The 25,265-nt window shown below is 36.4% G+C and overlaps 1 protein-coding gene across 2 annotated transcripts; it reads right to left on the reverse strand.

Annotated features, from left to right (window-relative positions):
- Positions 1-1,162: 1,162 nt before the first annotated feature.
- Positions 1,163-24,767, reverse strand: LOC126237068 (tumor protein D54). Of its 2 annotated transcripts, XM_049946863.1 has the most exons (6): positions 23,329-24,767; positions 21,368-21,480; positions 16,084-16,232; positions 4,895-4,954; positions 3,160-3,322; positions 1,163-2,990 (listed from the first exon to the last, which is right to left on the reverse strand). In XM_049946863.1, exons 1-6 carry the CDS (start codon positions 23,621-23,623, stop codon positions 2,847-2,849), a joined length of 924 nt encoding a protein of 307 aa, XP_049802820.1. In that variant the 5' UTR covers positions 23,624-24,767; the 3' UTR covers positions 1,163-2,846. The 2 variants fall into 2 exon arrangements, with proteins under 2 accessions (XP_049802820.1, XP_049802821.1); XM_049946864.1 differs by lacking the exon at positions 4,895-4,954 and having other exon boundaries at positions 23,329-24,763.
- Positions 24,768-25,265: the final 498 nt, after the last annotated feature.

The following is a 25,265-nucleotide window of genomic DNA, read 5'->3' on the forward strand; positions in this document are numbered from 1 at the left end:
TGCATTTGCAAATCTTCTATCACAATTCACTACACTGAACTCTAAGTCACTCCCAACAGCTCCACAACTTCTTCCATCATCATCATCATCATCATCATGTCTTAAGTGATGTTTGCATGAATTTTTTTAACATTTTCATGTGCTCAGGCTGTGGAAGGACGACCAGGAGGAGGTTTATTCAACAATTGACATTTCACTATTTTTGAAACGGAAAATAACACTTGAGTTTTCCCCATAGCATCATCCTTGTATGCTGTTTTTAACATTTTAAGAGCTCCTGTTCCAATTTTTCTGAGCAGAGAGCAGGACTTCAACACCACATGCTGTTCACAAAACTCAGCCATTGCAAAAACAACAATTACACAAAACAGTTGTCACTATGAATGCTACCAAAACTAGTCCTGAACTCCATCAGTGATGGCGCTCTGTTCACTGTGTCTAGAATGTTTTCTCCATGTGCTACTAGCAGCAAAATGCGGCGCTACAAAAGCTCTGCACACTACCAAAAAATTAGTTCAGTTTCTTTTGGGTGCCTCCTTACATATGGTATCACTACAATTTTATGTAGTTACATTATGTATGTAGTTAATCAATGTAATATCATTTGTACTTTTATACTGCACTTTTTTTAACCAACTAAAGCAATTAAAGAATTTATATTATCATTTGACTGAACAACTTTCAACACTAAAGTTGTGTGTCTGCATATGTCCTCTACCAATAACATAACAAATACGGGGAAAAAAGTTTGATCTCAATCAAGCTGATGTCTAGTTCCCTGGGAAGCCAGCGCTCTTTTTGAGGAACACTATTAGCAAGTAGAGAACCGGCATCTGGAGTTGACTGCAGAATGATTCTACAGCCGTCAATTTACACTTTGATTAAAGTCCATGAACATAAAATACGAGAAATTAGGGAACATGCAAACAGTTATTTTTTCCTCGCTCTATTTGCTAGTGTAACAGGGAAGGTAATTACTAGTAGCAGTACAGGATACCCACTGCCAAGCTCACAAAGGTACCAAATACCACAAAGGCTCCTCCAGTAACACCACACTGATTCTTTCATTCATATTTACAGAAATGAGTTACTTTTATTCTACATTTGCTATATCCTTATTTTCATATTAATGTTTATAAAATCTAATATTGAAAGACATGTGTGCACTACAGTAATTTATTTAAATGAAAATTATCCCTGGAGATATAGTAAACAGTGAAGTAAACAGTTTGTGACAGGCAAGAAAAATGAGCAAAAATAACAATGAGTGAATGATTTAATTATATTTATAATTATGTGATCTCCAAAAATTCTCATAATAATAAATAAACAGTCAAGATTTTTCATTACATGTGTGTGACTAGCATGTTACATCATTTTCATACACGAAATACGTTTTTCTGTAAATAGAATTTGATATCAAGACTTGAGATGGCATGATTACATTGAAGTTACACATTATATAAAAAAGAAAAAAGTTAATGAGGAAAATATTACTTTTCATGTAACAAAAAGTTATTTATTATAATCAATGTGACAGACAAAACATTAGAATATTTTAACAATCAAAATGTGCAATAAACTTTTTAATATCTAGTTACACTGATTATTTTCTTAAAATATACATCAATACTATCAAATAGAAAACATTTCTTTTCAAAAATTTGACAGTAATTTAGTATGAGATTTTTTGAAAATATTACAGCAAGGCCAAGGTGGATGGAGATGAGTAATTGCAATTTAATGCAAAAACAATATGGTTCCTTTGTCCAGAACAGATCACAATAGTTGCTGCCATAGAACAAGCCCCTATATCACTTAAAATACAATCAACATTATAGTGAATTATTTCCCAGATGGCTACAGATGAATCAGTATGGAAAACAATTTAAGTTTTAACAACTTAAAGAGATGGTTATCCGAGAGAGCGTGACAGCATCATAAATGTGGGTGAGAGTTGACCAACACCAGAAGGCAGGAAGTAGCACAAATGAGTGGAAAAAAATTTGTTGTTGGCACTACTACATATGTGATGATAATACCTGAAATATCAATCTGCCTAGTAGTCTTCCTTACTGCACACATTTCAGCTACTAATGATGAACAACAGATGTTTCTCATTTTAAGTGTGTTATTGTATTATGTAGTAAATATTGCAGAATAAGAATTATCTGAATGACACTGTTACGCAGAGAACTGACTGTTCAAAATTTTAAATTTCCAGTTACAGGCACAGCCTTGAATATGAAAGCTTCCATTAATTACATATTCAGTAATTTATATGCAAAGCAGTGTAACAGAAACATAAGCTGTCGTTACAACACAGCCAAGCCACCGTTTTCTCACAAAAAGCATTCAAGTTAAATAATGCTGAACTCTAGTGCTGTGACAACACATGAAAGTCACTTCCAATAATTAATTAGCATGCCTCTTAAACATTCTATACAATAGAGTTAGCAATATGGCTATTTTCCCAAGTTGGAGAGTTGATCCTTTCTTTTCATGAAAAAACTTTAAAGTGATTGCTGACTACAAATTGTAAACGACATCTTATTTCAATAAGCACGCCTCTGAAGTTCTCTTAACACCTGGAGTGGACAGTTTAGTCAAACAGTTTATTATGAAATGTTATAGGCAAAAGATACCATTAAATATTGTATTATAAAAATATGTATAGCTACATTTAATGTAATAATTAATAAGTAACCATAACTTCAGTCTGCAGTAAAGCTGTACCAATCCACAATATACCCATTGCATTTTAAGCTGAACTGAATTAACCATTCCACATCAAGAGGTAAGATGCCTAACTAAACCCAGTTTTTGCAGCCGAACAAGTTATTCCTCTAGGAGAGTGGCTTCTCTTCTGGTATGGTTGGTGTTGTAGCAGGTGTCGAAGCACCGTTACTGGGTCTTCGGTTTGCCTCTGCCTCTCTTAGAGCCTCATCAAAACTCTGAGTTGAGTTGGAGCGTGAAGTCACCACTTTTGTCTGTAAATGAATATTGAAAAGTTTCTCACTTCATTCCATCTTATCAAATGCTCTGGCATATTACTATGGAATTTACTTGTTTTAAAAACAAACAACAGTTAAATATTTTAAAGAATATAGTTTGTATGCTGCTGTTCAGTAGGATCTCATTAGACACTTTTGCACCAACCTTCACATTTTCATATGCTGACCCAACCTTCTCTTCTAAAGAGCGAAAAGAATCTGAATTTTTCAGCTGCCCAATTTTTGTTGTTACACTGGAGCCTAAACCACCTAGAAGAGTAGTAGTTTTTTCAGCTGTAGTTTTAATCACAGATTCAGTCTTCTGATACCTAGAAGCAAAAGAATGAAGAACAGCCAATGACCAAACATGCATTATGAAGCTAAGTTCATCGTAACTACTTGCTATGCATGGAGACAAATGTAATAAATCATAAAACACACACACACACACACACACACACACACACACACACACACACACACACCGTTACTTGTTGAGAAGTTATCTCCGTTTATCAATGTGAATTAAATGTTATAGTAAATTATTTAGACATTCTGAATTTCAACAAAGAAAAAATTTATTGATAACTGGACTGAAATGATACGTAACTAATCTTTAAAGAAAAATTAGTATTACCTATCTTCTCACAGGATAAACTGTTAGAGTAAAAGGTAAAATAATTTACATAGCTAAGTATAATTACAATTTTTTACGTTGCACCTGAAGTAAACATTTTAAAAATGAAGCATTCACTTAACACAGAATTAGCACTAATGTCATGTCTACAAGCACATAAAGCAAACATTAGAAACATACAAAACTGAAGGAATTTCCTGTATGAAAGTAAATCAGATTGTTTCATAGCTACACTTAATTGTAAAGTTTGTGGACTGAGATTCCAACAACATGAAATAGTACAGAAGAGGTGTGGAACCAAGCACAGTAGGTGTACATTTTTCCATAACAAATTTTCAGCACGGAGAGATATAGGAATTTAGAATGACATTATGAAGACATCAAACAATGAAGAAGGGTAAATTGCTGTACTCATCTAAACTGATTGTCATTAAAGAGCCATCACAAAAACTCAATGTGAATCACACTGGGCTTTCATAGCAAGTCTCTAGGTGATGGCAGCAATCTAAGGAGGCAGGGTGAGGGAACACTTTGCTACTCTGGCAAGAATACATTACATGACAAACACCCGCAACAGAGGAAACATCAAACATTGAGGAAAATGACAAGTGACTGAAGGAACAGGACATCAAGAGCCACCAAAATGTCAACTTATGTCTCTGTAACAGCAAATTGTTGACTGCTTAAACTGCAATAGCAATGATGATGGATAAATCAACCTAAAACATGAGGCAATAAACACACCTAGTAACTAAAATTAATTATCAGTGTATGTCCCTACAGATAAAGCTCAACAGATACCATGAAGTCAGCTTATGAGATACTACATGAGAATATCTCATTAATATTTGTAGTCAACAGATAATGTATTACCAAGCCACTTGGATCATAAGTTGCACATTGAAATACGTACAAAAGTGCTTAGAGTAATCTCTCCAAAATATTAATGGGGTTTCCTCCCATTTAAATTATCTTTAACTGTTTACAGTCTCATACACAACTTTTTCTATGAAATAAACACTTTATATACATAGAACATGGACAGTCATGGATGAAGGTATGTGTAGCGACAAATTCCAATCCAAAATTGAAAAGTTTTGAATCAGGAATTATGCTATCAGTCTCTTGAAACATAAAAACAAATTAATTTCAATAGGTATTATTTCTCAGTTCCAAACTGATTCAGTTTCCAACTGATCACATTACAGCAAACAACTAAAAATAGGAAAGTGTGCATCATGAAAGTAGCATTTACAGTACTTACAATGGTGCTTCTGTAACAGCCCTGCTGAACTTCCCTAGTTTGTCTTCAACATTCTGATAACTGTTACGATAAAAATAAAAATAAGCAAGTAAGGAGTGCAGAACACAAAACAATGTGTGTCCATAATCTATGTGGTATTTTCTCTGGAATGTTATTTTCATTCCTTGCTAATATTTACCTCTATTTTAACAAAGTTCCCCTCAATGTATAAGACAGGAGGAGAGGTGACCACTTGCCTGCAAATGAATAGCAATTTTGAGCTTTCACTCCTCATACAGCTTTGGTGTGTGCAAATACATCCAAAAGATGCAAGAAAGCAAAAAGCTAGTAAAGTTATCTGGTCTAAGGTTGCACCACCTACCATTCATCTGCAGATGAGTGGTAACAAGTCTGTATTCTTTCTGTTTCCATCATAATATTACCATCAGTCTTATTTAAAAGAAAACAGTCTTAATGACAAGTATGACAATCAGGTTCTGGATATTCTACTTACAAATATAAAGTATTTCACAACACAGAGGGTGGAGGTACCAAAAAATGTCATGTTTCTTTATTATGGTACCATCTGAAATACATGAAGTGTATTTTGGGACAGTAAGCATAATTCTTTGTGTCACATTAATTTAAAAAGTCTAGAAAGTCAGCTAATAAAAAAAATTGATCGATCTTGGTTTTCTTCTTTCTCTTTTTCCCCCTAGCATTTATCGTCTCTAGCACAGGGTCTGCTTTTTGGGAATTTAGCAGTATTATTTAACTATGTGATCAGATGGACTTCCTAATGTCCCAACTGTCAATGCAACCTAAGGGATCAGTAGTGCACTCCATCAGTCTGTGAATCATGTAAATTTTGTTCTCTGTGTAAGTTAACTGTTTGTGTATCATATTCTGAGGCAGAAGCTAGTGACCAGCCCAGAATTTGCCTAAATGAAATTTGGAACCAGATGAAAACCACCCTCAGGCTGGCCCAGGTAGCATCCCACCACATTAATCCATTGCACACATTCTATATGGAAGTGGCCTACCTTCCTGTCTCAGAAGGTAGCACACTGCACATTATGCTGTATGAACTGATCTTTAATGTTTGTTTTAGTAATGAATATTTAGTGTTTTTTATTTTTTGACTATGGGCAGATGAACAAAGTAATTTAAATTTCAGATTACGCTCTGAACACATTTCTAGGTAATTAGGCCACACGAGTGCATAAAATGACAAAAATTTCCCTACTGGCCACATTGCTCTAGGTATCCACATACAACTGTTTATGTCTCAACCACTACATCCATTACTGTTGTACACAATTGCAAGCCAAGAGTCTATGCCGTGTGGCTTTCTTTAATGAGATAAACAAAGGCACTTGAATTTAAGTCAGAGAAATAAGGGAGATTCAGAATCCTTATCCACTGTCCAGACGCAAACGTGACCACCTGTCAAAATACTCACCTTTTGCAGTGTGGGGCACTGTGAGACATGTAGGAAGAGTGTCAATGATATTCTGTAAGGTACCAGTAGGGATGTGGAGTCATGATGAGTCCAGTACTGTGGCCAGCTGTGCTAAGTTTCTTGGATAGGATCCATGGCATGAATAGTCTGAGGTTGTCCCACAGATTCTCAACCATTTTTCTCAATTCCATAAATTTTACCAACAGCCATATACACTTTAGGTTATTTTATATTGAACACTACCAGTTTCAGCAATTCATTTTGCCATCTTGAGACCACATACGCCTTTTTCATACCAAAAAACTTATTGTATGGTGTCATAAGACTGGAACCATGAATCCGAATCGTTATGCAACTGATTCATAAGAAAGGGCGACACTGGTTCAACTGGTAGCATTCGATATAAAATAAAATAACCTAAAGTATATGGCTGTTGGTAAAGTTTATTGAATTGAGAAGTATGTATCAGTCGGTGTCCCCTGGCCATAACGGACCAACAGAGACTGGAGCTATGCAACACATTTTATTGTCCTGATGTCCAATGTCATCAAGTCGAGGAAAAACAAAATTCATGTGGAAGTGGACTAGGTCCTTAAGAATAGATGTATACTATTGTTGATCCACTGTGCCTTCCAGAATTACAGGATCACCCATGGAATCCCCCAGAACATGAAACTTCCTCCTCTGGCCTGGACCCTTCCACCAACTGTTGCAGGGTGTTAGCTTTCAGATGTTTTGTGCCAGACACTCCAACAGCCGTATGTCTGATGGAGTGTAAAACATGCTCCATCTGGAAAGGTCACCTGTTGCTACTCAGTGGACATCCAATTTAACAGCAGTCAGCATTGGCGCACCAGCCAGGTGCGTGCTTGCGGAGGTCAACGTGTGGTAACATTCATTCACTGAATGGTTGCTGAGGAGATACTGTTGGCGGCCCCACGGTTCACCTGGGTGGTCAGTTGCTGAACAGTTGCACATCTATTTCCCTATACATGTCTCTGCAGCCATCATTCACCCCTGTCACCTATGGCCTGTGGTGCACCACAGCTGCCTTGGCATCGGTTTTGCATGGCACCATTTTGCCGTGAACAGTATACTTTAACCATGGCGGCATGCCAACAATTTACAAACATAGCTGTTCCGGAAATGCTCCCACCCTTGGTCCAAAAGCCAATGATCGTGCTATTCTGAACATAAGAAATCGCTCCATTTCTGCATTACGACAATGACTGCACTGTTTCCCGCATCCTCTGACATGCTTTATGTACCCTCCACTGCTAGTGCTGCCATCTGCTGCTGTGAGCGATTATGGCATGTTGATGTCTAATGGAGCCAGTGGCCATCTTAATGTGACTGGAGTGTGTAGAACCTCTAATTATCAAAACTCATTCAAGACACCACATTTGTCCCATAGGAAGAATGTGACTACAGCAGCATAGAAATAAGAAACATATATAATTATCAACTGATCACTTCAGTGTGGATGCACACTGTTCTCAAACTCTTAATGGAAATCTGTGAAATGCTGTGAGTAATAAGAATAATAGGCAAGGGGCATTACGTTAGTAGTGTGTGCCTAAGTTGAGAATTTGGGCCTAACAGGAAGCTTGCTAGGGTAGCCATGCAGCTGCGATGACCACTTTCCAAATTGATTTTAATCAATGCCTACTGGCAACTAATACCATTAATTTCTTTGTGTCTCACTAAGACAAGGGTGACAAACATGCAATTCATTCCATTACTCCATTAATAAATTATTATACAATGCTTCTTTCATCATATGACTTTTCCTGAAAAATTAATGTGTAGTGCAGGTTTTGCATGTGACTGTACATGTTACCAACAATGGAAAAAGGAAATTCAATATCAGGAAGAAGATGTATAAAAGTAATCTACAGATGACTTGGAACATTTGTCAAATGCAATATTGTGAATCACAATAACTTCACCATTATGAACTGCACAGTTGCATAAATTACTTTCACCAAAATTCTCAGTCAAGTAAACAAGAAGTGTAGGGTATCACTCTGAGAAAACAAGTTTATAGCATTGTCACTGTAGATGATATTCTACACAATTTACACTTTTATGATCTTGGCTTGTAATAATAAAAATACCACCACAACCAAAAAAACCACTTTTCCGGAGAGGTAATATAAGCAAAAAACTGAATTTAGAGATGGATACAAGAAAAGATTTCCTCCGGTAATGACCAACATAAAATTGAAGTAATAATTAAGAAAAGCAATGGAGTAATGTCCACAAACAAATTACCATGACTACATTACTACTGCTACAACCACCACATAAGAACCACATTTTATTAGTGTATATAAATTCTTGAGCATCAACTAAGTCATTGCTGCTAATAATCAAAACTCAACCTAGTTATAATTACGGAGAACAACCTACTAAAATGTCAAATTACTGAAAAACCTAGTCATTATGCAAGGGAGGCGAAAGGGTGGGGGGTGGGGGGGCTGTCAAGAGTCCTGACAGCTGTGGTACCAAAAGCAGTTCAGAAATTATTTGGACACAAGCTATTAATTTCTACAATAACAAGAGTTTTATGGTTACTGTCAAATTATACATGCCTAGGAAATACAATTTTTAAAAATAATGAAAGTTACAATCATTAAAGAGAACAAGTGATTAAAGTAGATTGGCTTGGGGGGGGGGGGGGGGGTCGCAAACAGTATGCTGAGGAGAGAAAACAGCAAATATCTACGGCAACTTTGTTTTTCTTACATCACTTTGCAGCCATTTTCCCCAATACTAAAAAAAGAGGGGGACAAGTATAATAAGTATGCTGTTTGCTTTTATTTACATGAAATGATATTATTTGGACCTGTTTCATTAGTAAAAATTATAGTTATCTGCAGTCTTTGGTTTCATCTGTGCTATCATCATCATCATCATCATCATCATCATCATCATGTAAGTTTATGGCCTGCACTGCGTACAGATTAAGTTTCTGATTGTTGTTTCCGTGCTTACCTTTTGCTAATATAAACCTTGACTAATTCCACATCCCCAAAAAAGCTATTGCCTGTAAGCTAGCGTAAGTGCTGTTTTCACACATTGATCCGTTGTTTCCCTTATTTTACATATTTCTCCATTCATAATTTCCATTCTTGTTTTACGTGACAATTTGAAACACCCCCAAAACTTCCTTCCCTACAGTTTATTTTGAAGTCTTTCCCATCATTAAAAAAAAGTGAGTCACATTACTCTTTTTCATTTTCTCAAAACCAGAAAGTAAGTAGTTATTCTCATCATTCGCCTTTATGAGAAAACTAGCTAACTCGGCCAATGCTTCCCATCTGCTAAATATGCATGGTAATTGGATGCTCAGTATATTCTGTGACATACCTGGGAATTTTGCAGGGGACAAATTTCTGCTCCTTCACCATTTTCAAATTATAATAAATCATATAGAATCTGAATAAAAAGACTCCTTTGTTTGGGTTTTTAAGTCCCTGTTTTTAATTTTTTGTATATGATACAAAACTTCATAATATACAACATATTTCATTTTTTGAATACTGTGTGGTAAGAGTATGAAATGGTTTTTTGCACCACCAGTTCATGAAAGAGCAACATACAAATGACTATGCAAAAATTTGTCTAATTGTTTAAATGCCCCACTATTACAGTTAACACTGACTGTGAAGAAGAAAACAAAACAGTATATCTAATATAGGTTATTGTTATGTATTAATTGTTGTTTAAAAAATATTTAGCACATGCCCCAATATTGTATAGTTTTAATTTTTGGGATGCTGTGTGTCAGGAGTTAGTTAAAGATCAGATATAACTGACAATGGTAAAACACTGATCATAAATAAACTCCAGCATGTTTGAATGTTGGATCTTGAGCTTGCTTTATTGTTACTGCAAACGAAACCTGGAGGGGTAAACTGGTTGGGACATCAATATACAGAGTATGAGAGAGACTTCTCTACCTGCTGGCTCTGTGAGGAGAGCACCTTCAATGACATCATTACTTTGCATAGTTTTAATCTGGGAATGGGTAGCATTACAAAGTTTTGGATGATTCAGATTGCGTAGTAGTATTCTTTTCAAAAATCCATAAGGTACAAATACAACATTATTAACATATAGGTTTTCTGTTAAAACTGGCAAAGGAAGAGATCAAAACAGCACATAGTTGTGTACATAATTTTTGTTTAGAATTTTATATATACGGTGGAAAAATTTGTCTAATGGTTTATACACTCTGCTATTGTAGTTACAACAACTGTGAAAAAGAAAACACACTTTCAAAGCATAGTGCAGCATTTTCTTTCTTGCAGTTGGTTTTAACAGAAAACTTATACACTGTTTTTTTAAAAGAACAATATAGCCTATGTCCGTCTAAATGTTTATTAGAGTATTGTGTCAGAATTTGAAGTAAATCAGTCACGAACATTGAGATTTTTTGAGACAATATGTCCTTTTTATATATTAATATGGATTAAAGATCATTGCAGTCTTTAAAGAAAAAACTCGAGAGAAATTGCTTCTTCCTTCTGTATACAATAGTATCTATAAATAATTCATTTTACAGTCCCCGTGTGCTACTTAGGGATGATACCATGTACACACATCAAAAAGAGTCTCTCTCGGTGCCAAGAGTTCCGGAACACGTACAGAAAATTGGAATAGAGAGCAATATAAACATCATTTCTGCCCTTTTTAATGTTCATGAAAATCACACATTGCATGTTGTACCACCATACAGCAAGACCTTCTGAGATAGTGGTCCAGATTGCTGTATACACCAGTGCCTCTAACACCCAGTAAGACATCCTCTTGCATTGATGCATGCCTGTATATGTCGTGGCATACTATCCAGAAGTTTATCAAGGCACTGTTGGGCCAGATTGTCTCACTCTTAACAGCAATTCAGCGTATATCCCTCAGAGTGGTTGATGGGTCACGTCGTCCATGAACAGCACTTTTCAATCTATCCCAGGCATAATCGATAGGGTTCATGTTTGGAGAACAAGCTGGCCACTCTGTTCGAGCGATGTCATTATCCTGAAGAAGTCATTCACAAGATGTTCACGATGAGAGCATGAATTGCTGTCCATGAAGACAAATGCTTCACCAATATGCTGCTGATATGGTTGCACTATCGGTCGGAGGATGGCATTCATGTATCGTACAGCCATTACAGTGCCTTCCATGACCACCAGCGGCATACGTTGGCCCCACATAATGCCACCTCAAAACAGCGGGGGACCTCCACCTTGCTGCACTCACTCACTGGACAGTGTGTCTAAGGCGTTCAGGCTGACCAGGTTGCCTCCAAACATGTCTCTGACGATTGTCTGGTGGAAGGCATATGCGACACTCATAGGAGAAGAACATGATTCCAATCCTTAGCGGTCCATTCGGCATGTTGTTGGGCCCATCTGTACCAGACCGCACAGTGTCGTGGTTGCAAAGATGGACCTTGCCATGGATGTACAGAGTGAAGTTGCGCATCACGCAGCCTATTGCACACAGTTTGAGTCCTAACAAAATGTCCTGTGGCTGCACGAAAAGCATTATTCAATATGGCGGCATTGCCGTCGGGGTTAACCCGTAGGTAGTAGTCATCTACTGCAGTAGTAGACCGTGGGCAGCCTGAGCGAGGCATGGAAACGACAGTTCCTGTCTCTCTGTATCTCCTCGATGTCCGAACAACATTGCTTTGGTTCACTCCGAGATGCCTGGACACTTCCCTTGTTGAGAGCCCTTCCTGGCACAAAGTAACAATGCGGACATGATCAAACCACGGTATTGACCCTCTAGGCATGGTTGAACTACAGCCAACACGAGCTGCATACCTCCTTTCTGGTGGAATGACTGTCGGAATGGCTGTCTGACCCCTACCGTCTAATAGGCGCTGTTCATGCATGGTTGTTTACTACATCTTTGGGAGTGCTTAGTGACATCTCTGAACAGTCAAAGGGATTGTGTCTGTGATACAATATCCACAGTCAATGTCTATCTTCAGGAGTACTGGGAACTGGGGTGATGCAAAACCTTTTTTTTTAATGTATGTACTACAGAACTTGCTTCATGAAACATATCTAATTGCACAGAACCCCTAATTACCAACAACAAAATACAAAGTACAAACTGATTTACACACTTTCTTCAACTCTAAGGCAGTCACACTATGAATGGACCCAGTGCACTGCTTTGAATACTACAATGCTCTTTCACATTCAAGGCTATTAGCAAAAGATTTAAGATTTAACTAAGATGACACACACACACACACACACACACACACACACACACACACACACACACACACACACACACACTGCCCTTCCCTATCATTTCCGTAGATTCTACACTGAAAATTATGTTAGGAAATGGCAATGATAGGTCAACAATTCATATGTTATTGATCAATGAACCAACAAGGCACACCCAAGTATAGTACATGAAAAAGCTGTAAGAAACATGATTCTTCTCAAATTTGCAGTACAGTTTAACAGCAGGAAGCCCTTTATCCCTCCACACCATCACATTTTACCTCAGCAATTGTGCAAGCCAAATTTACCGAAAGAAACTGACACTGAGCAAATACTTAAAAGTCCTCAATGAAAAGCATAGATTATGAACACACAAGCAAGAAAAACTAAACTACACTAATTTAAAAAGCAAATATGAGCAATAAAAAGGAAGAACATAACATTGCTTAAGTGCTAAAGGTGAATAAGTGACCGCTACAAGTGTCATAGAACGTTAGGTTTCTCTTCATTTTTCTTGTGATCGTATTTATGTACACTGTTAATTACAGATGTCGGTTGCTTTTGCTGTGTACTCCCATGCAAAATTACAACCATCAGTAAATGGTATCATTGTTACCTAACTGAACAGCAAACTACCAGCTGTCTATCTCAAAAACAGTGATACCCATTGTAAATTGAAAATCGTGTATAAACATAACACATACAACTTTCCTTACATGAAAAAATGCAGTGGTCCTTAAAACAATTCATAGGTTTACCATTAGTGAGTACAACATGTTGCCATGAATTCCCGATCTCATGTGTTACAGACAAAGTAAGTGTATTGTTTATAGAAAGGCCTATTGCCCAATTGTGAAGAGGTTTTCATACAAGTGCCATTTTTTTAAAAAAATTCCTTTGTTCTGTTTCTTATTAAAGAAGGAATGTCCTGATCTAAAGTTTGGGACTTGGACTCTACTCTTATTATCAGTAACAATCCATCAATAATTTCACCTCCTGTGAGTGTGATTTTGTTCCTTATATTTTTAATGTCTTCAATGATATTTTTATTTAGGTATAGAAATATAATTACAGCAGTCATGGCTAAGACTATGATTTTTGGGTTAGATAATTTAAAATGATGGCATTATTCACACAAAATTATAATCCTGCAATGAAATACAAATACAAAGTATGGTGTCATCTCAGATTAAAAAGACCTGCAGACAAATTTCTTAAAAGATAAGAAATGCATTTCAATTGTCTGTAACCCTTGCTGGAGGGTGACAGGCAGCACCATAAGAAGATACAGCAAATTTGAGTTTGTCTTCTTAAATCTGAAGGAGGACTTTACATGAAACCACAGTAAAATTTCCCATTTTTTATTCACCCTCTATTCACCCAGTCATTAGTATGTACTGGTTTACTTGATGACAACTGGCGTATCATATACACCTTATGTCCCATCCCAAATTTTCCAACAATGAATACTGAGCAATCTACTAAATAAGGTACTCAATCATGAATCTTTACACAACACAGACTGCAGTTTGTGCTCATATGTGGATCAATAGGCATGACAAAATACTTTATCATTTGTAAAGCACTTTAGAACTCAGCCTAGCTGATTACATTAAATTTCAGTGATAAGGCAGATTTCCACCTGATCATGACTGTCAGTAATCAGAACTTACAGATTTGAGGCACGTTCTGCACAATGAGGGGGCTCTTTTTTTCTTATCATAACCCACTACTAAGTATACACGGTAGCCATTCAGCTTATACCGTCCAATACAGCAGTTTAATACGACCATGTTCCCACCCGGATGTTTACCAATACCGGAGTAGTACTGGACCAGTCACGTAGGAGATTAGGATTTTATTCTGCTTCCATCACTGCTAGTTTTAACACCTCTGCCTATGTTACTAACTCACCTTTCTTGTACACCTACAGTAAATGAAGTCTGAAAATGTGCATCTCCTGCACAACATATCTGATACTGTGTAATATGGGAACCCCACATGGAGAGATGTGGACCACTAGTTGGACATTAGCTAACATGGTATGGCACATATCAACCAAAATTTACTGAAAATAAGTTTAATTTGTGGTTCTGTACCATTACAGTTTTTGTACATTGGTTCAATAAAGAATTATCAAGCTTTACTTTTTGGCTCCCTCTTTCTGAATAATACTGTACATAAATAAGCCACATTTAGATTAAATATGCTGAAGCAATGGTTAGTGAACAGTTATAAAAGTGAACTTCCGTCTTTACATTACCTTATAAAATGAGACAGGGCATGTGTTCTAATGTATATGCGTCTATTAATAATGAGAAAAATATTAAAGTTTACCAGATATGTTTGGAATTTGAAATATACTGTACACAACATTCATTTGTTAAGAAGGCCTTTTCCTTGGCAGTAATTATTTGTGAACTTTATGAACTCACTACCTAAAGTTATAGAATTGGAAACACAAAGGAAGCTAACATAAATTAAGGGTATTGCCCTTAATCATGATTCTAATAAGTAATTCTGTAGTAACTAATCAATCATGCATCTATTTATTGTATGAATATAATAGAGGGAAACATTCCATGTGGGAAAAAATATATCTAAAAACAAAGATGATGTGACTTACCAAACGAAAACGCTGGCACGTCGATAGACACACAAACAAACACAAACAAACACAAACATACACACAAAATTCTAGCTTTCGTAACCAATGGTTGCCTCATCAGGAAAGAGGGAAGGAGAGGGAAAGACAAAAGGATTTTGGTTTTAAGGGAGAGGGTAAGGAGTCATTCCAATCCCGAGAGCGGAAAGACTTACCTTAGGGGTGGAAAAAGGATGGGTATGCACTCGCGCACACACACACATATCCATCCACACATATACAGACACAAGCAGACATATATACAGGCCCAAACTCTTTGCCTCTGTATATGTCTGCTTGTGTCTGTATATGTCTGCTTGTGTCTGTATATGTGTGGATGGATATATGTGTGCGCGCGCGCGAGTGTATACCCGTCCTTTTTTCCCCCCCTAAGGTAAGTCTTTCCGCTCCCGGGATTGGAATGACTCCTTACCCTCTCCCTTAAAACCCAAATCCTTTCGTCTTTCCCTCTCCTTCCCTCTTTCCTGACGAGGCAACCGTTTGTTGCAAAAGCTAGAATTTTGTGTGTATGTTTGTTTGTCTATCGACGTGCCAGTGCTTTCGTTTGGTAAGTCACATCATCTTTGTTTTTAGATATATTTATGGTATGATATATATTAAAGTAACATCTATTGGCAGTCACCTCAGATACTCAAGCACATGCTCTACAGAATATCTACAAAGACAAAGGCAGTGTATAGCCTGTACTAGAGTGCATGAGAATTAATAATCTGCTGATAAACTACATTTCAAAGTTTAAAAAGTGTATCTGTCATCATAAAATAATCAGTAAATAGGTACACCAGCAAATGTGAACAAATTAGTCATTTTCAACCTGTATACTCACATATTTGATTCCTTCACATTTCGAATGCTCTGGGACATATCATCTTGAAATTCCTTCCACACACTTATCCCAAGTTTACGTTTAAGTTCTTGAGAATGTTTTATTTTTGATGCCAAGACATGGCGGAGAGTCTGAATTTCCTCTTCAACCTGAAAATGAAGAACGTCACTAACATTTTCAAATAATTGTTCTACCTCACTAAAGGAGATTATGTACTTGCATATTTTTCACCTAGATTGCCTGAACACTAAATTGGAAACAGAAATTTTTTATAATCCTAGACCTCAATATATTCATAAAAGGTTCACTATTTAGGTATAAGGACTTATTTGTGCATAAACACATTGTTGTATTGTCTCAATCTGTGACTTCATTCGATTGATAGAAATAAATAATCAGATTGATACAAGTTTTTTAAATTGTATTTGTACTCTGTATTCTTGCTTTTCATTATTTAATCACACTGCATTTCAGAATCTATGATCCACCTTCAGGTGGTATTCAGATTCTTTTAATGTTTAATGTACTTTAGTTTCTACTGGCATAACCGAATTATCTTTTTATATAGAACAAAAATTCTGCCATTAAAATGTAACAATGAATTTTGAAAAACATCACACATCATGATTTTTAAGCCTGCCAGCAGCTGGCAATCCTGCAAATGGCAGGGTATGTGCTGGATTTCTTGTCTGAAACACTGTTGTTCAAGCTTCAATTTTAAGCACTTGTCAGTCAAGAAAACTTTTCACCACATTTGCTTTTGTTTGACAGCTAGACGTCTGACATTTATGGAGGTATTTTTTTAACTAGACATCATAAGCATTCTGAACTAACAACCTCGAGTTATGGTATTGTATGATCTTGTCTTCTGGGATATTCTGATAGTGTTATTTGGTGGTGAAAATTGTTTTCAATGCATACGTACGAACAAACAAAAAATTACTAGTTAGTTTCAGGTAACTTTTCTCACCTTCGGATGGGCTAACGAATTGTGTGTATTTACGTTCATGGCTAGCACATGCATGATTTTTGGGAGCTTCACAATTCCACACAAAATGACTCATTTATTAATATTGTTTATTTGGCTTCTGACAAATATATGTTATTTGTCCTCTTAAAAGGTACAACCACTGACATCTTTTTATGCAATGTCCTCTGTTGTAAATCACATTGTCAGTAGTTCTCATTTCAATGCATGTTATACAAGTTATTTAAACTTGAGCCATGGCCCTTCGACACAAGCTGAACAGTAATCTTTCCAAGTGTGTGGCATATACCTCTAACCAACCCAAAAGAAAAGCAACATCATCCACTAGCCTTATTAGAATATCACAGGGTTTTACTTGACATCATACTGGGAGCTACCTTCCCCTGATCTGACAATTATCTGTAATTTGTCCTCTTAAAAGGTACAACCATTGACATATTTTTATGAAATAAATTTCATTAAAACACACAATACAAAATTAATAAAAATCACCAGTTTAACAATGGGCTTTCTGGTAAACTAAAGGCAAAAATTTTGATGGAAATAATATGAAGAGAGGAATAGAATGGTAAACAACAGTATGGAAGTGCAGATTTATCAAAAATAATTATTTGGTAGTAGAAAAATAAAGGATATGAAAAGAGAACATAATAACAATAAATAATAGTGATGGAACTGCTAAATACAATTTTTACACACAGTTCATTTCACAATAACTGCTAACATAATTCCCAGCAGTGCATTTAATATATAAGGATTCCTTGTTGGCTTGTAAAAATTTTGTAAACTCTTTGTAAACAGCAGCACTTATGTGGAAATTTTACTTTCAGTAGCCTGTTTCTTTCTGACTTTGTGCATGTCAACAGTACGTAGTTAATGTTACCTTCTGCAGACATTGTGTGGTCACAGTATGAGGTTGGATTGATTTGAATGCAGCGATGGTGTGGTAAATTATAACAACACAAAACAACAGACTTTCAATTGCTGGTGTGCTGACCTGATGTATATGATCACTTTGTGGGGAGAGGGCCAAGTATTTGTACATATAGTTATGAAGTGCTTATGCTACGAGGATTTTTGTGGCCAGGTGACACAAGGTTTGAAATATGTAGAGCATGAACTGCTATACTATTTTAGTATATCAATATGACAATTTGGGTTTTGTGATCAGATGGTTTTTTGAAATAAGTGTTTCTGTATGTAAGAATTTGCCTGCCAGCAGCTGTCTCTGAATATATAATGGCATTTCTGTAGCTTCAATTAAGACGGCATTTGTGGAGGTTGAGACCACAGCATCCAATCACTGACAAATACATCAAAACTTAAGTATGTATAATTTCCACAGGCTATCCTTGCACACACTGTGGACTGCCAAAAATCATAGTCCAAACTGTATGGAATCTTGTAGAATCAGTGGTGGTAGGGTGCAAGACAAACCAAACCTGGGAGACCAGACGATATTTGATGCCTTTTCAAGATCGATAATTTTGGTCTTCACGTGAGCAACCCATGAAAACTATGAATCAAAAACAATTACTAAATATAAGGACTTCTCTGACACTAGGCATCAGTGATGTAGAAGTATCTTCAGGAAGGCTATCATCAGGAAGGCATGGATATGAAGGCGTAGAAAACACAATAAGATAAGATTTATCTGTAAAAGCTTACAAGTTGTTAACTCATCGCCAGCTTTTCACTGATGCAGCGACTACATAGTGTTAAAGACTCTGGATCGTTCCTTGTAGCAGAACAGTTTAGCCACTGCAAAGGAAAAATCAAATCTTATTTTCCATAATCACACAGTCAATTCTGCAAACATCTTTTTCCATGAAGCCTAATGCCATTAGTTTGTGTAGTAAAATGTCCACATTTACTTTGTCATATGCTCCTTTGATATCCAGGAACATACTTGCAATCATGTCTCTCTTTGAGAGAGTTCGCAAGGTGTCAGATCACAAAAGGACAATATTGTCAATTGCACCTTTTCCCTTCTGAAACCAACCTGAGAAGAGGCTGAGACATTCTGCAATTCCAACCAACACCCTAGTCTTTCATTTTCCTAATTGTTCCAGTCTTTTAGCAAGACAAGAGGAACATGCAACAATTGGTATGAAATTACTGTACCATTATCTTTTCCCTTTTTCGAAAGTGAATCATCATTCGAGTTGTTAGACTTCCAACACTGATGTTTGCAAAAGGAGGAATAAATGTTTAAAGGTATTTCATACCATCAAAGCTGGAAGGTATTTCAATGCCAGGGAAGCCATCTGTTGATGAGTAAATACTCCCTCAAATTCCTCTAAAATAAAGGCAGAAGTTAAAGAGTCTTCAAAATGTGGATGTCTGGATGGTAAAGGAAACCATTTAGTAAGTACTGAAGAGTGATATAATTGAAAATTTTTCGAGACAAGCTGTTTCTCCATTATGAGTGTTAACAGAATGTTTGTTTTTAAATGCATTTATCTTGTTCCATAACTCTGATACTAATTTTCCTACTTAATATCTGTTTAATATTTTTTCTCAAATAACTTACTATTTAACTTGTATGGTTATAAAGGAAAAATTACCACACTGAAAGCTAAAAAACACCAAGATTTGTTAGTAATTATGTGTCTGTGATCTTTACATTTTAGTAATTAACTTAATTTCCTGAAAGAATGTCCAGAATGTGGGACTTCACACACTTTTCAACTGTAAAGAAACATCTGGTACCCTCACAGTATATGAACACAGTTGTATCTATACACTGGGTTTAATTAAGTAGTGTCTTTAGAAACAGTGGCAGACATTTTTTCCACTGGTGGGTCAAGGATTTTGGAATATTAAAGCTGCTAAGTTTTTCCTGCTACTTTTTCATGCATCCACCTTCCACTAGGCAGCTTAGTCAAATATGTATGAGTCAGTGTGTTTATATGAGCAGTCAATTTCAATGCAATAACCATCTCAATGAAATTCTGAACTCCTGCTCATCTTCTGTCTATCTCAGATGTCCTTGCAATTGGCTCATGTCATCTTTTCACTACTAATAATATTTTTATGATATTATGAATTAAACTGTAATACAAAAGTTATGTAAATAAATAACTCTGATACGATTTAAGCAGTCAAATAAACAAATTAAATATGTCTTCCAGGTCCATTTCATTATTCACAACATTTTCTTTCTATAGTGCATTGCACAATTTGCATTTTGTCCTTTATTTTATAAAGAAATAAGGAAAAAAATACATTTCACTTTCTTCCAAAAGAGAGAAACTCAGATTATTACTTATATTCAAATGCAATTGCCGTGCTTCTAAGAGAACACACCTTATTGAGAGCAGCACTCTGGTGTCATCAACAAAAAATCTCCCGTGTATCTTTATCCCAGTACCTTTTGAAGGGCGTCTGCTTCTGAATACAAATATTCATTTTGTCTCACTGATGTATCACCAGCATTTCCACTCCAACATTGACACTACTACTGCGGAACAGCTTCCAATAGCACGTTGAGTACTTCAATGATGTGAACTGCCTTACTGTCTCCCAATCAGAGACCAGCATGCTTCTGGTATTATATCAGCAGCACAGCTACTCCCATATGTGACTGCTTTCTGTTTGATAGTGGGCCACATAATACATTACATATTTTTTCACTGTATCAACACACTCAGCAAAAATTTTATTTGACTCAATAAATAAACTAATTCTTCTGTTGAGCAATTTTCTTATAGCTCACCATGGGTTCATCAAACCCTCAAGTTGCCCAATGAAGCTACTGATAACCTTCAATGTTTTCCTTTCAGGATTCTGATTTTATATGGTTTTTGTCTTTAAATGTTAATTTTGAGCACTACACTCATACTAATTTGACTGAGTTGGACAACTGTGGCAGTCAAAACTAACTGAAGATATTTTGAATACAGAATACTGACAACACATTTCCTTCTCCTCACAGTTTAACAATTTTAACATCTCCCCACATAGTGGAACATACTTCTGGTGAAATATCACCTTATCTAACTCATTATTCTGTTCTGTTGATCTCATCTCCAGGCTGGCTGTAATGATGCCATGTAATATCTGAACTGGCTGAAAATTACACCCAACTAGCAGAACTGCATGTTTTGATATGTTCATAATTCAGCTTTTTTCTCTTATGATGATCTCATTATGCTTTATGATGCACCTCTAACTATCTGAAGAAATATCCTGTTAACAATGAGGTCATTAAACATACTGCAATCATGTTTTGTCTAGTGTGGTGAATACTAAACTGCTTCTGTTGAAGCTTACTTGTACATTAGAGAGAGATACCTTTACAAGCTCCTGCTGCCATTCCTGTTTCTGTCTCTCTTGTTCCTCAGGACTCAAACCCTGAAGTTCATTGATACCAGAATCGGGTGAGACATCAGTAGGGGCCTCCTCAGCTGTAAACAGAAGAGGATATTTTAAATCGTCTTACTTCTAAAGATTTTAGCTGTCACTCATGTAAAATTATTTACACGGAAGCCATCATTTTAGATATGGTTTAAAATTATCATGCACATGGAGAAAGTAACACATCAAAATGCCTGCAAATATCCCTGCCCTGTTCTACAACAACAACAACAACAACAACAACAACCATATACAGGCAATAAAAATAAAAAGGTGTAACATTATTCTACTTTTTTTATCTGCTCTTTAAATCTCCCGCTGAAAGAGATACAGTTAAGAAATCAGCTTTTCCAAGTGAAAATTAAAGACGACTGCCAGTGCTGAACTGTCTGCAAAACAAAGGGAAATGTGCTACTGTAACCTTTCCACAGGTCACTTACTTCTGACAGTTCATACAATTGTTTCATTATATCAGATAATGCAAAAAATACCAGCACAAAACACTAATGTGGATCGAATATTGTAACCACTCAAGGGAAACTTTGCTATCATTTATAGAAGCTATATGAGCTGTAATTAGTGCACGTGAATCCAATATTTATGCATGCACATGAGGAGGAATATTTATCTCAACTTCATCAATCTACTTTGGATTACATAAATGTAAAGAAACCCTACATGTTTCCTACACAGCATAAAGGTATTATTATTAGACATATAAAAGATGATTTGTAAACTAAGAGACACTGTGAAACTGATGGCAAAAATCAACATTTTCAGCGTAGTGCTATAAACAAATCTTAAGTTTCAATAAATTTGTGACTGCTTACTGGCAGAAATCTCATCTATCGTCATGTAGTCATTGCATTTCATTTGATCACCTCTAACAAACTGCCATTCACTCAAAACTGTGTGAGAACACGTGACAATTGGAATGGCCAAATATCCAAACTGTGTGAGAACACGTGACAATTGGAATGGCCAAATATCCAAACTGTGTGAGAACACGTGACAATTGGAATGGCCAAATATCCAAACTGTATGCTGCATTCTTCTGAGCCTCTAGTGGAATGCTCTGAAGTGAACCAGACACATTATGTGTGGGAGATTATATTTCTATGGACAACAAGAATGAGTACGCTCAATTTCTGAGTCAAGTGTTTTTAGTGGCTTGCACAGTGACCTAAATATTTGGCAATAAAAACTGATATTAACATCTGTGTCTTTTGCCCTAAACATTGAACAGCTGGGAACAGCATTATGCTAGTAACCAGGACCAGGCAATATATTTAGCTAAATTTCTATTATTACACATGAGAAATATGAGTAATTTTCAAGAACTTAGTTGTCACTGCCACATTGTTGCACCTTCAATGTGTGTTTTGTAACTGTGTCCAGTTCATTTTAACATCAATGGAGGTATATAGCTCTTGACTAATAACATGTACTTTCATTTCAATCTGCTACAGCGAACTAAAAATATGGAGCACAGTCAGTACCTCTAATATCCCACAGTTTAGAGACAAAAATCTCTTCCACGTGTTAATACTTGCAAGAAACATTTTGTATTAATAGCAAAAGTCATAATTGATAAATGACAATTTTTCTTTATTATGAAAAAGTTACAATCCCATTAGGATGCAAATTCAACGAGTGAAATGAAACAACATATGATAATAAAATAATTTTAAAATAAATACCACTCCCATTTAAATGCAGTGAGAAAAATTTAGGTTGGAGTGGAAACATGCTATATGCACAAATTACTGAACACTGTCTGACATACAGATTGCTAAGTAAGTATGGACAAGATTGAAAGCAGATGTTATAGCATTTTCTTTTTTTAAATTCTCTTTCACACACTCAAAGATTAATGCTACATTATAAAAACTGAATACCTTTCACAAGTTGCAGAAAACGCCTGTAGTTTTTGGGGCTGCTGACACGAGCAAGATAGGGCTTTGAAATATCTTGAAATGTTACTTTGACATTATGTGGCTTTTTCTGAAACTCCGTTTCCACACTACACGACTCTGTTTCCAGGGATGATTCATCATGTTCATCAACAATACAGAAAGTACTTGAATCTACATCATCTGGCCAATTATGATCAAAACTTGGTGTTCCCGATCCTGATATGTATGCATAGTAGCAATCTTCTTCATATTCGAGGGACTGAGGCTCATCATCCATATCTTTGGTAGTTTAAAACATTATAATGTGTTTAAATAATATTCATTTGGACACTATCAATTTAATCAATGGTTCTCAGTCTATAACCTCCTATGGGTCTTTTATGCAAACTATCATGCATGTGCACTGATAATGCTTCAACAGTTTTAAAAACTGATCTGACTGTAAATTTTCTCTCTGGAAGATTATATAAAAGGTACAAACATTTCAGTATACACTTTAAATGCAGACGCAACTGCATTTACTATGTGATCTGAAATGTTTTATTTACAAATTTACTTACTGGCAATTACAGCCAAACAAACTGTGTGTCAACTTTTTTGATTTTGTATTTCTGCAAATAAACTAAGTTCCTTTGGAAATGTGTATGACGTTTTAAATCTAAGGAAATGAAAATGGGCACACATTACTAGTTTGTGGCATAAGCATTAAGCCAATCCATTATAGTTTCTCATATTACACTATATGGGAATTACTAAGTTACGCTTGAGTCAAGATGAGCAGTTAAAAAAAGAACGTAACTTTTTTTTAAACATACATGCTTCACTGGCTTAGAAAAATGGACCTCAAGAATAATAAATCACGGAATCTTGGCTTAAGCTCCGACTGAAAACTGGGGGAGAAGCAGAGTCCTGACTGAACCAATTGAAGTTCAACGCCTATAGCTGCACAATTGTTAATAAAATTTGTCAATGTTGGATCAAACACTGCCTGCTGAACATTTTAGAAAGCGGAAATATCATTCAATGAGCTGATAGTCCTGATCTATTTACTGTCAACGGCATTTTTACATCAAGACCACCGAACTGGGCCGCAATATTTTTTGCTTTATGTTCCGTATTTGTGCCCCTGTCGTGACAAAACACTCAAGTAGCTTCACTGCGAGTGATATACTCGCAACGATGTAAAGCGATAACAGACTAATTTCCAGAGGCCGAGCTATCCCTCCATACGAAATGTATCATCACTGGTGCATAGTGAATTTCAACAATTCCACACGCAAGTGCTCTGTAAAACAGTTTAAAAGGAAAATCGTTTACTATACGGCGTTGACATCTAGTGCAGAGCGCCTGTCAGACTGGACTCCGCACTGAATGCCACGTGTAACGGTACACAACGGCACAGACCACACGCGCACTATTCGCAGGTAAAACAAGACTGACCCGGCACGCTGGATCCAGCTGTCTGGCATTCTCCTCCCACGTTTCTTTTTCTCCAGCTAGCAGCCGCTACGTCACCACACAGGTATTCCGCCCCGCCAGCAACTCAACTCGCCCTTGCGTACCCAAACTATTGGAAGGAGTTTTGCTGTAAGAGATTTTTAACGGTGTCCTCTCTGTATTTCGAACCACCTTCTCTACACAACTTCTGTAAGACACCGTAACCAGGACAGACTTTTCTTCGCATCAAATGAGGCACAAATGTTGCACGCAAATGCATTTTGCATTAAAGGTTTCCGTTACGCTGACCCATTGTGCGTTTATATTTTTTTTCCACGAGGGTAGAGCTGTTTCCTCCCTCCAGTCACAGGTACACAATTTACAGCGTAAGCGTTATAGTTGATGAAAGTTAACAACAGATTAGTGTGTGTGCGATTTTATACGTAAAGTAAAGCGGTCATCAATCACAATATTATTTGACC

The sequence above is a fragment of the Schistocerca nitens genome, chromosome 2, assembly GCF_023898315.1.
Source record: "Schistocerca nitens isolate TAMUIC-IGC-003100 chromosome 2, iqSchNite1.1, whole genome shotgun sequence".
In the NCBI taxonomy this organism is placed as follows: Eukaryota; Metazoa; Arthropoda; class Insecta; order Orthoptera; family Acrididae; genus Schistocerca; species Schistocerca nitens.